Source organism: Ranitomeya imitator, chromosome 1 (assembly GCF_032444005.1).
Source record: "Ranitomeya imitator isolate aRanImi1 chromosome 1, aRanImi1.pri, whole genome shotgun sequence".
Lineage (NCBI taxonomy): Eukaryota > Metazoa > Chordata > Amphibia > Anura > Dendrobatidae > Ranitomeya > Ranitomeya imitator.
In genome coordinates this window covers 839,359,289-839,375,690 of record NC_091282.1, presented here as the reverse complement: position 1 = coordinate 839,375,690, position 16,402 = coordinate 839,359,289, and the positions used below count along the sequence as shown (strand labels likewise).

The following is a 16,402-nucleotide window of genomic DNA, read 5'->3' as shown; positions in this document are numbered from 1 at the left end:
GAGTGGCACAATGATATTGAGGTCAGGAGACTGAGATGGCCACTCCAGAACCTTCACTTTGTTCTGCTGTAGCCAATAACAGATTGACTTGGCCTTGTGTTTTGGATTGTTGTCATGTAGGAACATCCAAGTACGTCTCATGCACATCTTCGGGCTGATGAGTGCAAATTTGCCTCTAGTATTTGCTGATAACGTGCTACATTCATCTTTCCTTCAACTTTGGCCAAGTTTCCTGTGCTTCTGTAGCTCACACATCCCCAAAACATCAGTGATCCAACTCCGTGCTTTACAGTAGGAATGGTGTTCCTTTCATCATTGTGGCCAAAAAGCTCAATTTTGGTCTCATCGCTCCAAATTACCTTGTTCCAGAAATTTTGAGGCTTGTCTCTTTGCTGGTTTGCGTATTGTAGGCGAGATTATTTGTGGCTTTTGTGCAGTAATGACTTTCTTCAGGCGACTCGACCATGCAGCCCATTTTTCTTCAAGTTCCTCCTTATTGTGCACCTTGAAACAGCCACACTGCTAGTATTCCTGTATTTCACAGGATGTTATTTGTGGGTTTTTCTTTGCATCCCAAACAATTTTCCTGGCAGTTGTGGACAACATTTTTGTTGGTCTACCTAACCATGGTTTTGTTTTTACAGAGCCCCTAATTTTCCATTTGTTTATCACAATTTGAACGCTGCTGACAGGCATTATCAATTTCTTGGATATCTTTTTGTATCCCTTTCCTGTTTGATACAGTTCACCTTTTCCCATAGATCTGTCAACAATTATTTTGCTTTCCCCATGACTCACAATCCAGAAAAGTGGCTACGAGGTACACATAAAATTGGCCATTTTTATGCGCTAAAAGCTCTCATTTTTCATATTTCTAGTGCAGTAATGCAGTTCAAATTTCGTGTTTTCAAGTTTGCATGTTTTAGCGCTGCAGTGTGCTGCCTTATTTACTTAACTATATACGAGTTGGCGACTCTAGGTTCAGCACCTGTTCACACTGAGTCTATGTTTGGATGTGCAGGTCAGGTTTTTGAAATGTCACAATCCAGAAACATCAGTGGCTGAATGAAGGATGCGAGAGTCTGTCTGGATCCTAGAAAGCTTTTATGCCCACAAACCGGTCACCGGTGAGGATGTTACCTTTAGTAGCCATTCAAACCCATTTGTGTCAACTTCTGTGCATGTCATCAGGCCAAAATCACCAGGGTATGTGAATTTTGATCAGGGTCATTTGGATGTTTTGGGTTTTCATTAAGATTTAAAAAGAGAAAACAGTAGTTTCACAATAAATGGCTTCACCCAACCACTAACCATGAGTGTAGGAAAAGTATGTTATCATTCATATTCTCTGAAAAAAGGCAAAATTTCGGCAGGGGCATGTAAACGTTTAAGAACAACTGTATATCTATAGTGGACAAGAGAATGGCCATGACCTCTTTGGTTCAGGGAAGCTGACCAAAAGGAGTTAGCTGACAAGGACTAATAAATGAAACAAAAGAGAGAAAAATGTTAAAGTAAGAGGCATTTTGTATGTTATTTATTAGTGAAGAATTTTTGTTGGTGTGACGCCAGATTCTAATTTTTTTTATGTCATAACGCCCAGCAGAATCATTATTTTTTGAGGAGCATATAAAATGCAAGGCTATTAACAGTTGAATAGTGAAAATAGCAGATTCAGCTATTTAAGTTTTCGGTTTGCTTGTGCGCATTATGAAATTCGCTACATGATCGTTTTGTTATATAAGCTTATGTAACGCAATAAAGCTTGGAGGACCCCTTGCTCCCATGCTATTGAGTGATGTTCTAAATGGTTGCAATTGTTCTTGATTTACAAGGAAGAGACTGCTGCATAATACAAGGAATATTACTCTGACAAGCTGCAATCACTTTTGCCTCAATTCATCCTGAGCTCCATCCTATTCACCAATTCATCCTGAGCTCCATCCTATTCACCGTGTCCTAATCTTCACAATCTCTTTTGTCTCCCATACCACCCATCCCCATCATTCCTTTCTTAAGGTACCGTCACACTAGACGATATCGCTAGCGATCCGTGACGTTGCAGCGTCCTCGCTAGCGATATCGTCCAGTGTGACAGGCAGCAGCGATCAGGCCTCTGCTGTGCTGTCGCTGGTCGGGGAAGAAAGTCCAGAACTTTATTTGGTCGCTGGACTCCCCGCAGACATCGCTGAATCGGCGTGTGTGACACCGATTCAGCGATGTCTTCACTGGTAACCAGGGTAAACATCGGGTAACTAAGCGCAGGGCCACGCTTAGTAACCCGATGTTTACCCTGGTTACCATCCTAAAAGTTAAAAAAACAAACAGTACATACTTACCTACAGCCGTCTGTCCCCGGCGCTGTGCTCTGCTCTCCTCCTGCACTGGCTGTGAGCGTCGGTCAGCCGGAAAGCAGAGCGGTGACGTCACCGCTCTGCTTTCCGGCCGCTGTGCTCACACAGACAGTACAGGAGGAGTGCAGAGCACAGCGCTGGAGGACAGACGGCTGTAGGTAAGTATGTAGTGTTTGTTTTTTTTACTTTTAGGATGGTAACCAGGGTAAACATCGGGTTACTAAGCGCGGCCCTGCGCTTAGTTACCCGATGTTTACCCTGGTTACCGGCATCGTTGGTCGCTGGAGAGCGGTCTGTGTGACAGCTCTCCAGCGACGCTGCAGCGATCCGGATCGTTGTCGGTATCGCTGCAGCGTCGCTAAGTGTGACGGTACCTTTACACACCTCCTTTTCCTAATTTGTCATGCCTCCCATTGTTTGCTTCATTCGTTTTATCCACCTCACCACCACCTTTATTCTCCTACACCCTGACCCCACCAATAGGGACAGTACGACGGACAGGTGAGGGATATTGTCTTTTATTTTTGGTTTATTACAGGAGAATGAGGGCTTTGGAGGAATTAAGCGAGGTCGTAAGTATGGTTTCATTGAGATTATTAAAGGAGTCTGTATGAAAAAACACAGACACCAAGAATAAAGTTAAATTGAAAAAATGACAGTGTGACTATAAGGTTAGTAATGGGGGCATCTTATTGACGCCTCTCCATTACTAACCTCGGGGCTTGATGTCACCGGACAATACAAAGGTGACATCCCCCCATCTATCACCCCACTCGCCACCGCTACAGGACAAGTGGGAAGAGCAAGGCAAAGCACCAGAATTGGCTCATCTAATAGATGTGCCTTTTCTGGGTAGCTACGAGCTGCTATTTTTAGACTGGAGGGAAAGCCAATATCCATGACCCCTTACCAGCCTGAGAATACCAGCCCCCAGCTGTCTGATTTAGCAAGGCAGGTTGTCAAAAATGGGGGGACCCCCACACCATTTTTAAAAAAAAAATCGTTTAATTAAAAAAAATACGGCGTGGGGATCCAACTATTCTATGATAACTAGCCTTGCTGACAGCTGAGGATTGCATTCCCCAGCTATGAGTTTTGCCTGGCTGGTTAACAAAGATACAAGGGACCCCACGCCGTTTTTTAAAAATTTTTTTTTATTATTTATAGCGCAGGAGCATCTGATGAATACTCCCATCCGCCGCTCTTGGTCTTGCTGCTATTAGTGGCAGTAGGTGTCAGATGATGGGAGCAGTTGTCCCATCAGCTGACATCAGTGACCGGAGGTAAACTTTTTACCTCCTATCACAGCAGAGCGCTCACGCTGTCAGCTCCCTGACTGGCAGGGATGGTTAAACTGCTGATCAGAAGCAGTGTTTGTGTCCCCCATTCAAGTGAATGCGGTCCGGATTCAGGTTTGGTTCCAGGTAGTGTTCTGGTACCGAAACCCGAACTTTTTGTAACTGTTCGGCTGAACTTGTCGAACCGTGATTTTGTTTACAACAGAGTATTTTTGACCTCACTGTGCTTTTTTTTGTCTTCAAGTTTCTTCGTGGTGTGTGAACAGGTTCCTACAGACTTGTTCAATGTGCAAGTAGCCCATGTGTTTCTGGTTCTATAATTGTTCTCTTGTTTCTACAAGACTAGGGAGTCCACCACTCCTTATGGGTCATTTGCATCAAAGCTGTTCCATCCAGCATGTCCACATGGATATTCCGTCTCTGAACCCTGCTTATACAGGTACTATACAGATGATCAGGTTTTTAAATACATCAGATAGGGATTATATACATTAGTTAGGACTGCACTATATGGGTATACCTTGACGATTGGTGGAGCAGCTTAGTATACATTTTTTTGCAAAAAAAAAGTATCAACTAAATACCCTGCTTTTTCCATCTTTTGACTAGTACTTGCTTATTACTGTGATTTTTTTTTTACAACAGAGTATTTTTTGACCTCACTGTGCTCTTTTGTGTCTTCAAGCTTCTTAGTGGTGTGTGAACAGGTTCCTACAGACTTGTTCAATGTGCAAGTAGCCCATGTGTTTCTGGTTCTATTTTTGTGTGTCGAGTTGCATGTGACAGGTTAGTGTAGCAAGTTGTGTGCAGCAAGTTTTGCGCATGGCGAGTTTTGCACGTGGCAAGTTTTATGTGTGGTGCGTTTTGAGTATGCAAGTTTTTTGTGAGGCAACTTTTGCATGTGTTGCAACTTTTCCACGTGTCCAAGTTTTGTGTATGGTGAGTTTTCCATGAGATAAGTTTTGCACGTGTGGAGAATTTTGCGTGAGCCTAGTTTTGCACGTGGCAAATTTTGCGCGTGGCGCATTTTGAGTGGTGACTTTTGTGTTTCGACTTTTATGTGGTTGGTGTATGTGTGGTGAAATGTGTGCTGAGGGTGCTATATGTGTTCAAGCACGTGGTAGAGTGTGGTGCATTTTGTGTGCGTGTTCATATCCCTGTGTGTGGTGAGTATCCCATGTCGGGGCCCCACCTTAGCAACTGTATGGTATATACTCTTTGGCGCCATCGCTCACATTCTTTAAGTCCCCCTTGTTCACATCTGGCAGCTGTCAATTTGCCTCCAACACTTTTCCTTTCACTTTTTCCCCATTATGTAGATGGGGGCAAAATTGGTTGGTGAATTGGAACGCGCGGGGTAAAATTTCGCCTCACAACATAGCCCATGACGCTCTCGGGGTCCAGACGTGTGACTGTGCAAAATTTTGTGGCTGTAGCTGCGACGGTGCAGATGCCAATCCTGGACATACACACACACTCACAGCTTTAAATATTAGCTATGTGCAGACAGACACACACACATACATACATAGTGGGGAAAATAAGTATTTGATACACTGCCGATTTTCAAAGTTTTCCCACTTACAAAGAATGGAGAGGTCTGTAATTTTTATGGTAGTTACACTTCACCTGTGATTTTCTGTTTTTTTATTTTTAGATTCTGTCTCTCACAGTTGAAGTGTACCTACAGTAAAAATGACAAACCTCAACATTCTTTGGAGGTGGAAAAATTAGCAAAGTCGGCAGTGTTTCAAACACTTATCTTTCCCGACTGTGTGTGTAATATACACGTGCTTCTCGCAAAATTAGAATATCATCAAAAAGTTAATTTATTTCAGTTCTTCAATACAAAAAGTGAAACTCATTATATAGTCATAACAAACCGTGATCTATTTCAAGTGTTTATTTCTGCCAATATTAACATAGTAACATAGTTAGTAAGGCCGAAAAAAGACATTTGTCCATCCAGTTCAGCCTATATTCCATCATGATAAATCCCCAGATCTACGTCCTTCTACAGAACCTAATAATTGTATGATACAATATTGTTCTGCTCCAGGAAGACATCCAGGCCTCTCTTGAACCCCTCGACTGAGTTCGCCATCACCACCTCCTCAGGCAAGCAATTCCAGATTCTCACTGCCCTAACAGTAAAGAATCCTCTTTTATGTTGGTGGAAAAACCTTCTCTCCTCCAGACGCAAAGAATGCCCCCTTGTGCCCGTCACCTTCCTTGGTATAAACAGATCCTCAGCGAGATATTTGTATTGTCCCCTTATATACTTATACATGGTTATTAGATCGCCCCTCAGTCGTCTTTTTTCTAGACTAAATAATCCTAATTTCGCTAATCTATCTGGGTATTGTAGTTCTCCCATCCCCTTTATTAATTTTGTTGCCCTCCTTTGTACTCTCTCTAGTTCCATTATATCCTTCCTGAGCACCGGTGCCCAAAACTGGACACAGTACTCCATGTGCGGTCTAACTAGGGATTTGTACAGAGGCAGTATAATGCTCTCATCATGTGTATCCAGACCTCTTTTAATGCACCACATGATCCTGTTTGCCTTGGCAGCTGCTGCCTGGCACTGGCTGCTCCAGGTAAGTTTATCATTAACTAGGATCCCCAAGTCCTTCTCCCTGTCAGATTTACCCAGTGGTTTCCCATTCAGTGTGTAATGGTGATATTGATTCCTTCTTCCCATGTGTATAACCTTACATTTATCATTGTTAAACCTCATCTGCCACCTTTCAGCCCAAGTTTCCAACTTATCCAGATCCATCTGTAGCAGAATACTATCTTCTCTTGTATTAACTGCTTTACATAGTTTTGTATCATCTGCAAATATCGATATTTTACTGTGTAAACCTTCTACCAGATCATTAATGAATATGTTGAAGAGAACAGGTCCCAATACTGACCCCTGCGGTACCCCACTGGTCACAGCGACCCAGTTAGAGACTATACCATTTATAACCACCCTCTGCTTTCTATCACTTAGCCAGTTACTAACCCATTTACACACATTTTCCCCCAGACCAAGCATTCTCATTTTGTGTACCAACCTCTTGTGCGGCACGATATCAAACGCTTTGGAAAAATCGAGATATACCACGTCCAATGACTCACCGTGGTCCAGCCTATAGCTTACCTCTTCATAAAAACTGATTAGATTGGTTTGACAGGAGCGATTTCTCATAAACCCATGCTGATATGGAGTTAAACAGTTATTCTCATTGAGATAATCCAGAATAACATCCCTCAGAAACCCTTCAAATATTTTACCAACAATAGAGGTTAGACTTACTGGCCTATAATTTCCAGGTTCACTTTTGGAGCCCTTTTTGAATATTGGCACCACAATTGCTATGCGCCAGTCCTGCGGAACAGACCCTGTCGCTATAGAGTCCCTAAAAATAAGAAATAATGGTTTATCTATTACATTACTTAGTTCTCTTAGTACTCGTGGGTGTATGCCATCCGGACCCGGAGATTTATCTATTTTAATCTTATTTAGCCGGTTTCGCACCTCTTCTTGGGTTAGATTGGTGACCCTTAATATAGGGTTTTCATTGTTTCTTGGGATTTCACCTAGCATTTCATTTTCCACCGTGAATACCGTGGAGAAGAAGGTGTTTAATATGTTAGCTTTTTCCTCGTCATCTACAACCATTCTTTCCTCACTATTTTTTAAGGGGCCTACATTTTCAGTTTTTATTCTTTTACTATTGATATAGTTGAAGAACAGTTTGGGATTAGTTTTACTCTCCTTAGCAATGTGCTTCTCTGTTTCCTTTTTGGCAGCTTTAATTAGTTTTTTAGATAAAGTATTTTTCTCCCTATAGTTTTCTAGAGCTTCAGCGGTGCCATCCTGCTTTAGTAGTGCAAATGCTTTCTTTTTACTGTTAATTGCCTGTCTTACTTCTTTGTTTAGCCACATTGGGTTTTTCCTATTTCTAAGTCCTTTTATTCCCACAAGGTATAAACCGCTTACACTGCCTATTTAGGATGTTCTTAAACATTTCCCATTTATTATCTGTATTCTTATTTCTGAGGATATTGTCCCAGTCTACCAGATTAAGGGCATCTCTAAGCTGGTCAAACTTTGCCTTCCTAAAGTTCAGTGTTTTTGTGACTCCCTGACAAGTCCCCCTAGTGAAAGACAGGTGAAACTGTACAATATTGTGGTCGCTATTTCCTAGATGCCCAACCACCTGCAGATTTGTTATTCTGTCAGGTCTATTAGATAGTATTAGGTCTAAAAGTGCTCCTCCTCTGGTTGGATTCTGCACCAATTGTGAAAGATAATTTTTCTTGGTTATTAGCAGAAACCTGTTGCCTTTATGGGTTTCACAGGTTTCTGTTTCCCAGTTAATATCCGGGTAGTTAAAGTCCCCCATAACCAGGACCTCATTATGGGTTGCAGCTTCACCTATCTGCTTTAGAAGTAGTCTTTCCATGGTTTCTGTTATATTTGGGGGTTTGTAACAGACCCCAATGAGAATTTTGTTACCATTTTTCCCTCCATGAATTTCGACCCATATGGACTCGACATCCTCATTTCCTTCGCTAATATCCTCCCTTAAAGTGGACTTTAGACAAGACTTTACATAGAGACAAACCCCTCCTCCTCTCCGATTTTTACGATCCTTTCTAAACAGACTGTAACCCTGTAAGTTAACTGCCCAGTCATAGCTTTCATCTAACCATGTCTCGGTTACTCCCACTATGTCAAAGTTACCTGTAGATATTTCTGCTTCTAGTTCTTCCATCTTGTTTGTCAGGCTTCTGGCGTTTGCGAGCATGCAGTTTAGAGGATTTTGTTTTGTTCCAATCTCCTCGCTGTGGATTGTTTTAGAAATGTTCTTACCTCCCTTCTGAGTATGTTTTCCTGGGTCTTCTTTGTTCAAGTCTAATGTTTTTCTTCCCGTCCCCTCTTCTTCTAGTTTAACGCCCTCCTGATGAGTGTAGCGAGTCTTCTGGCGAATGTGTGTTTCCCAGGTTTGTTGAGGTGTAGTCCGTCTCTGGCGAGGAGTCCATCGTACAAGTAATTCACACCGTGGTCCAGGAATCCGAATCCTTGTTGTCTGCACCATCGTCTTAGCCAGTTGTTTGCATCAAGGATCCTGTTCCATCTCCTGGTGCCATGCCCGTCTACTGGAAGGATAGAAGAAAAAACTACCTGTGCATCCAGTTCCTTTACTTTCTTCCCCAACTCTTCAAAGTCCTTGAGAATTGTCGGTAGGTCCTTCCTTGCCGTGTCATTGGTGCCAACATGTATCAGAAGAAATGGGTGGACGTCCTTGGAGCTGAAGAGCTTTGGTATCCTATCGGTCACATCCTTGATCATCGCACCTGGAAGGCAGCATACTTCTCTTGCGGTTATGTCCGGTCTGCAGATGGCTGCTTCTGTGCCTCTCAGTAGTGAGTCTCCCACCACCACCACTCTTCGTTGCTTCTTGGCTGTACTTTTTGCTGTCACTTGTTGCGGTGTGCCCTTTTCTTTTTTGCTTGCTGGTATTGCTTCATCCTTAGGTGTGCCATCTTCATCCTCTACAAAGATTTGATATCGGTTCTTCAGTTGTGTGGTTGGTGATTTCTCCATGGTCTTCTTGCTTCTTTTGGTCACATGCTTCCACTCATCTGCTTTTGGAGGTTCTCTGAAACTTTTTTCACCTTCTGTGACCAGTAGAGATGCTTCTGTTCTGTCTAGAAAGTCTTCATTCTCTTTGATGAGTTTCAAAGTTGCTATTCTTTCTTCCAGACCCCGCACCTTTTCTTCTAAAAGGGCCACTAGTCTACACTTCTGACAGGTGAAATTTGATTCTTCTTCTGGTCGATCTGTGAACATGTAGCACATGCTGCAGCTCACCATGTAGGTTGTCACATCTGCCATGTTGCTCCTAGATCCTGCTGACTTGCTGTGTGTTTTCCTTCTTGTGTAATCTACTCAGCCAAGCTCTCTTGCAATAATGTCCTACAGGCAAAAATTGCTTTTCCCAGAAGGCTCCTGGAATATGCAAATTAGCCTCCTCTAGCTTGAATCCCTGGTTTGGTGATGCTTTCCAAGCAGCTGGTCCCGGCTGTACCCAACGATCTTCTAGCTTAGGGAGACTCCTTGCTTTTCCCAGAAGGCTCCTGGAATATGCAAATTAGCCTCCTCTAGCTTGAATCCCTGGTTTGGTGATGCTTTCCAAGCAGCTGGTCCCGGCTGTACCCAACGATCTTCTAGCTTAGGGAGACTCCTTGCTTTTCCCAGAAGGCTCCTGGAATATGCAAATTAGCCTCCTCTAGCTTGAATCCCTGGTTTGGTGATGCTTTCCAAGCAGCTGGTCCCGGCTGTACCCAACGATCTTCTAGCTTAGGGAGACTCTTTGCTTTTCCCAGAAGGCTCCTGGAATATGCAAATTAGCCTCCTCTAGCTTGAATCCCTGGTTAATATAATATAACATAATAATAATAATAATATAATAACATAATATTGATGATTATAGTTTACGGGCAATGAAAACCCAAAAGTCATTATCTCAGTAAGTTAGAATAACTAACAAAAAACACCTGTAAAGACTTCCGAATCATTTAAAAAGGTCCCTTAGTCAGTTTCAGTAGGCTCCACAATCATGGGGAAGACTACTGACTTGATAGACATCCAGAAGGCAGTTATTGACACACACCACAAGGAGGGTAAGCCACAAAAGGTATTTGCTAAAGAAGCTGGCTGTTTACAGAGTGTTGTATCCAAGCATATTAATGGAAAGTGGAGTGGAAGGAAAAAGTGTGGTAGAAAAAGGTGCACAAGCAACAGGGATAACCACAGCCTTGAAAGGATTGTTAAGAAAAGGCCAATTTGGGGGAGATTCACAAGGAGGGGGCTGCTGCTGGAGTCATTGCTTCAAGAGCCACCACACACAGACGCATCCAGGACATGGGGTACAAGTGTCGCATTCCTTGTGTCAAGCCACTCATGACCAATAGACAATGCCAGAAGCGTCTTCCTTGGGCCAAGGAGAAAAATAACTTGACTGTTCCTCAGTGGTCAAAGGTATTTTTAGATGAAAGTAAATTTTGCATTTCATTTGGAAACTAAGGTCCCAGAGTCTGGAGGAAGAGTGGAGAGGCACAGAATCCAAGCTGCTTGAGGTCTAGTGTGAAGTTTCCAAAATCAGTGATGATTTGGGGAGCCATATCATCTGCTGATGTAGGTCCACCGTGTTTTATCAAGACCAAAGTCAGCGTAGCAGTCTACCAGGAAATTTTAGAGCACTTCATGCTTCCCTCTACCAACAAGATGGAAAATTCATTCTCCAGCAGGACTTGGCACATGTCCACACTGCCAAAAGTACCAACACCTGGTTTAAAAACAGTATCACTGTGCTTGATTGGTGAGCAAACTCATCTGACCGTAACTCCAAAGAGAATCTATGGGGTATTGTCAAGAGAAAGATGAGAGACACTAGACCCAACACTGAAGACAAGCTGAAGGTTGCCATCAACGCAACCTGGGCTTCCATAACCCCTCAGCAGTGCCACAGGGTGATCGCCCCCATGCCACGCCGCATTGATGTAGCAATTGATGCAAAAGGAGACCCGACCAAGTATTGAGTGCATTTACTAAACATACATTTTTCAAGCTGGTGTTGTAAAGTAGTCTAATACAACCCCTGACAAAAATTATGGAATCAGCGGCCTTGGAGGATGTTCATTCAGTTGTTTAATTTTGTAGAAAAAAAAAAAGCAGATCACAGACATGGCACAAAACTAAAGTCATTTCAAATGGCAACTTTCTGTCTATAAGAAACAATAAAAGAAATCAAGAACAAAAAATGTGGTAGTCAGTAATAGTTACTTTTTTTAACCAAGCATAGGGAAAAATTATGGAATCATGAAAAACAAACAAAAAAACACTCCAAAACATCACTAGTATTTTGTTGCACCACCTCTGACTTTTATAACAGCTTTCAGTTTCTGAGGCATGGACTCAAACAGTGTCAAACAGTACTCTTCATCAATCTGGCTCCAACTTTCTCTGATTGCTAGATCAGCTTTGCAGGTTGGAGCCTTGTCATGGACCATTTTCTTCAACTTCCACAAAAGATTTTCTATTGGATTGAGATTCGCACTATTTGCAGGCTATGCCATTGACCTTATGTGCCTTTTTCAAGGAATGTTTTCACAGTTTTTGCTCTATGTCAGGATTCATTATCATCTTGAAAAATGATTTCATCATCCCCAAACATCATTTCAATAGATGTTATCCCCAAAAAATGTCCAAAATATCAACATAAACTTGTGCATTTATTGAAGATGTAATGACAACCATCTCCCCAGTGCCTTTACTTGACATTTAGCCCCATATCATCAATGACTGTGGAAATTTGCATGTTCTCTTCAGGCACTTCTTTTTATAAATCTCATTGGAATGGCACCAAACAAAAGTTCCAGCATCATCACATTGCCCAATGCAGATTCGTGATTCATCACTGAATATGACTTTCATCCAGTCATCCACAGTCCACGATTGCTTTTCCTTAGCCCATTGTAACCTTGTTTTTTTCTGTCTAGGTGTTAATGATAGGTTTCGTTCAGCTTTTCTGTATGTAAATCCCATTTCCTTTAGGCGGTTTCTTACAGTTTGGTCACATATGTTGACTCCAGTTTCCACCCATTCGTTCATTTGTTTTGTTGTGCATTTCCTGTTTTGGAGACATATTTCTTGAAGTTTCCGGTCTTGACGCTTTGATGTGTTTCTTGGTCTACCAGTATGTTTGCCTTTAACAACCTTCCCATGTTGTTTGTATTTGGTCCAGATTTTAGACACAGCTGAATGTGAACAACCAACATCTTTTGCAACATTGCGTGATGATTTACCATCTTTTAAGAGTTTGATAATCCTCTCCTTTGTTTCAATTGACATCTCTCATGTTGGAGCCATGATTCATGTCAGTCCACTTGGTGCAACAGCTCTCCAATGTGTGATCACTCCTTTTTTTAGATGCAGATTAACGAGCAGATCTAATTTGATGTAGGTGTTATTTTTAGGTATGAAAATTTACAGGATAATTCCATAATTTTTTCCTCAGAATTGAGTGCCTCAGAGACTGCAAGCTGTTATAAAAGCCAGAGGTGGGGCAACAAAATATTAGTGATGTTTTGGAGTGTTTTTTTTTTGTTTGTTTTTCATGATTCCATAATTTTCCCCCTATGCTTGGTTAAAAAAGTAACCATTACTGACTACCACATTTTTTGTTCTTGATTTCTTTTAGTGTTTCTTAAAGCCAGAAAGTTGCCATTTGAAATTACTTTAATTTTGTAGAAAAAAAAGCAGATCACAGACATGGCGCAAAACTAAACATCTGAATGAACATCCTCCAAGGCTGGTGATTCCGTAATTTTTGCCAGGGGTTGTATAATGAGATAATGACACTTGGGTTTTCATTGGCTGTAAGCAATAAATCATCAACATTAACAGAAATAAAGACTTGAAATAGATCACTCTGTTTGTAATGACTATGTAATATATGAGTTTCACTTTACTTTTTTGTATTGAAGACCTGAAATAAATTAACTTTTTGATGATATTCTAATTTTGTGAAAAGGCACACATTATATACAGACACACATACATACACGTACGTGCTGAAAATAAGACTGTCTGAAGCAACAAAAAAAAAAAGGGGGGGGGGGGGCAACCAGTACATACAGAGGAGATAGTAAATCTTTGTCTCCTCGCTTGGATCATGGAGTAGGCATTAATATGTCAACCAAAACAGCATGAGATCTGTATATCTCCTTTGTTTGGGCTTAGAACCAATTGGAACCAAAGCAAGGTGTTAAATATCCATTTGTATAGTGTGCATATTTTTTGCTCATGCTGAAAAATATAACTTGGAGCATATTATGGTTTTAGATTTATTTAATACTTATAAAAGAAAAGATATTGATGGCGGTATCGTTGGCATGTTTCTGTGACATACACAGAGGTCAATGTACAAATAATAGACGTTACCCAGGTATTTTTGATGCTCAGTGGATCAATGGAGTGAGGGAGCATGGACTGAATATAAAGACTCCTAAACTAGGTCTAAATGACAGATTTTGGTCTATTCTATAAAAGTATTGCTAATAAAGCTCTTTTAGTTAAAAATGATGTCAGCTCAGAGGTACAGTGCAAAGCAAGGCAAGTTAAAAAATTGTGAAGAGAAACCAGTACAGTGAAAATTAAGAGTGATTTTGTTTTCCACCTAGAATGTTTATATTATCTAATTCCAGTTATAATTTAAGAAAAGTGTGCTTAACATTTTACTATTGAAGGCATGATCATTCTTGATGAATTTCCTAAACAATTTCAGAAGGAATTGAATAAGCTTCCATGTCATCAGACTTCTTGTCTTACAGCTTGACCTGAACTACTTCTACACGATACAGTAGGAGGAAAGAAATATTCTATTATATCTAGTGGTTCATGTCTAATTATGTAGGATTTTAAATATATTTTTTGTTGTTTTTCCCCCTATGAGAATATAATCATTAACTATAGGATGCAGTTTAGGGTTTAAGTATAATATGTACATATATTATGAACAGTCATTTTTTGTGGATCATCTCCCTGTGACTATTAGAGATGTACAAATAAAATTCGAGTGGAATTGAATGGTCTTCGAATTTCCAAAAAAATCTAAATTGCCACAGTGTAGTTTTTTAATTCACTTCCTTGAGGATTCGGCAAAATGGTAAAGGTTGTGGCCTACCCCGAGACATCCTGGCATCACAGTGTGCACCGTGATCTGTGTAGGTGCAAGAGCAGAGTCCTTCCAAACCCAGAAGCCCTGGCCTAGTAAGAGAGGCCTGGGGATTTCAGTACAGCCGTAGATGTGAGGAGAACCAGACAGGTGGCAGTGAGGAGCAAGGGACCAGTCATGAGGCGAGTATAAGGGTTTTCTTAGTTTTTATATACTATGTTTATTATGCTTTGGAATCTGGAGAATAAGGAGTGGCATTAAATTTGCAGAAAATAACTTCTATGTGAATTCAATTTCCAGGGTAAATCTGCATGAACAGACGATTTTGAATTGTGCCTGATCCGCTCAGCAACAGTCGCTATGCTATAAACTCGAAACTGCAAAGAAAATCAGAGAAAACATCACACATTATGCATCATGGACAAATATTTTTTTCTGGGAGACAGCAGACCTTCATATGCATATAAGACAGTGTTTCCCAAACTCCAGTCCTCAAAGCCCCAAACAGATCATGTTTTCGGGATCTTCTTAGCATTGCACAGGAGATGGAATTATCAAGGCATCGGAAATTGGCACAGGTTCTCTCACCTGTGCAATAGTAAGGGAATCCTGAACATGATCTGTTGGGGACCATGAGGACCAGAGTTTGGGAAATGCTGATCTAATGTAATTTAGTAACCTTTCTGTTGTGACACTTCTAGTATCAGAGCACAATGGAGTGCATAAAAACTAGACCAACATGAAATAATACATTTTACAAGAGAGGTGTAAAAAAATAGGCCATTAAAAAGTAGCAGAGTGCTCAATAACAAAACACCCATTTTCAAATATAATACATATAAACATCATATATAAATAACATGTCTAACTGGTGGACTGACTGACTCCCCAGTGATTCAAGGCAGAGTGCTGTGGTGTCTGCAAATATAAGTGGATGCGATGCCCCCGTGTTCTCCATGTATCTTGTTATCTGAAGTGGTGCCAGTCTTTGATACTGAGATAATCTGTCCTAGTCAAGTAGGTCAAGCTTCCACGGAATGGTTTTACTAAGCTTGGGAGCGATGAAGAGTTCATTTTCTGAAAAAAGAAATGAAAAACAGTGACAACGTTACACAAAGTATAAGTACTAAAAAGAGCAATTCCAAGTTGAAAGCCCTCATACATATTAGACTAATGTAGGCTGAAGCCACAGATATCGACGGTTGTCCAACATTCTAATATATATGCAGGTGAAGACTGATAGTAGGGAGAGATGTCGATCGCGCATGTCAAATTTTGAACAGCCGATCACATTGTTCTCCCTGAGATAAGCCGCTAATCAATGTGTCAATTGACAGCTTTTTAATAGAAATTACAGGAGTGCATGGTCAAGAGAGCATGTACTCTCCTGTATATGGGAGAGTCGGCTGAAATGACTGTCGGATGAATGATCAGCTGAGGCATTGTTCAGTGAGCAGCCAATCTAATGTGTATGACAAGCCTTAAGGCCCCGTCACACATAGCGAGATCGCAGCTGAGTCACAAGTTTTGTGACGCAACAGCGATCTCAGTAGCGATCTCGCTATGTGTGACACGTAGCAGCGATCAGGCCCCTGCTGTGAGATCGCTGCTCGTGTCGGAATGGCCTGTGCCATTTTTTGATCGTTGAGGTCCCGCTGACATCGCTGAATCGGCATGTGACGCCGATTCAGCGATGTCTTCGCTGGTAACCAGGGTAAACATCGGGTTACTAAGCGCAGGGCCGCGCTTAGTAACCCGATGTTTACCCTGGTTACCATCGTTAAAGTAAAAAAAACAACCGCTACATACTTACCTACCGCTGTCTGTCCCCGGCGCTCTGCTTCTCTGGTCTGGCTGTGAGCGGCGGGCAGCCGGAAAGCAGAGCGGTGACGTCACCGCTCTGCTTTCCGGCCGCTGTGCTCACAGCCAGAGCAGAGAAGCAGAGCGCCGGGGACAGACAGCGGTAGGTAAGTATGTAGCGTTTGTTTTTTTTACTTTAACGATGGTAACC

The 16,402-nt window shown here is 41.6% G+C and overlaps 2 protein-coding genes across 4 annotated transcripts in view; one reads left to right on the top strand and one right to left on the bottom strand.

Annotated features, from left to right (window-relative positions):
- Positions 1-16,402, top strand: part of APTX (aprataxin) — a 156,116-nt gene that overhangs the window by 117,985 nt on the left and 21,729 nt on the right. The gene's annotated exons all lie outside the window — the stretch shown is intronic.
- The window catches only part of ELP1 (elongator acetyltransferase complex subunit 1), a 189,676-nt gene continuing 187,046 nt past the window's right edge, over positions 13,773-16,402 (bottom strand). The window contains exon 37 of the mRNA XM_069740676.1: positions 13,773-15,468. Within this exon, the coding sequence (XP_069596777.1) occupies positions 15,401-15,468 (68 nt within the window). The 3' untranslated portion in view covers positions 13,773-15,400. The remainder of the gene's footprint in view (positions 15,469-16,402) is intronic.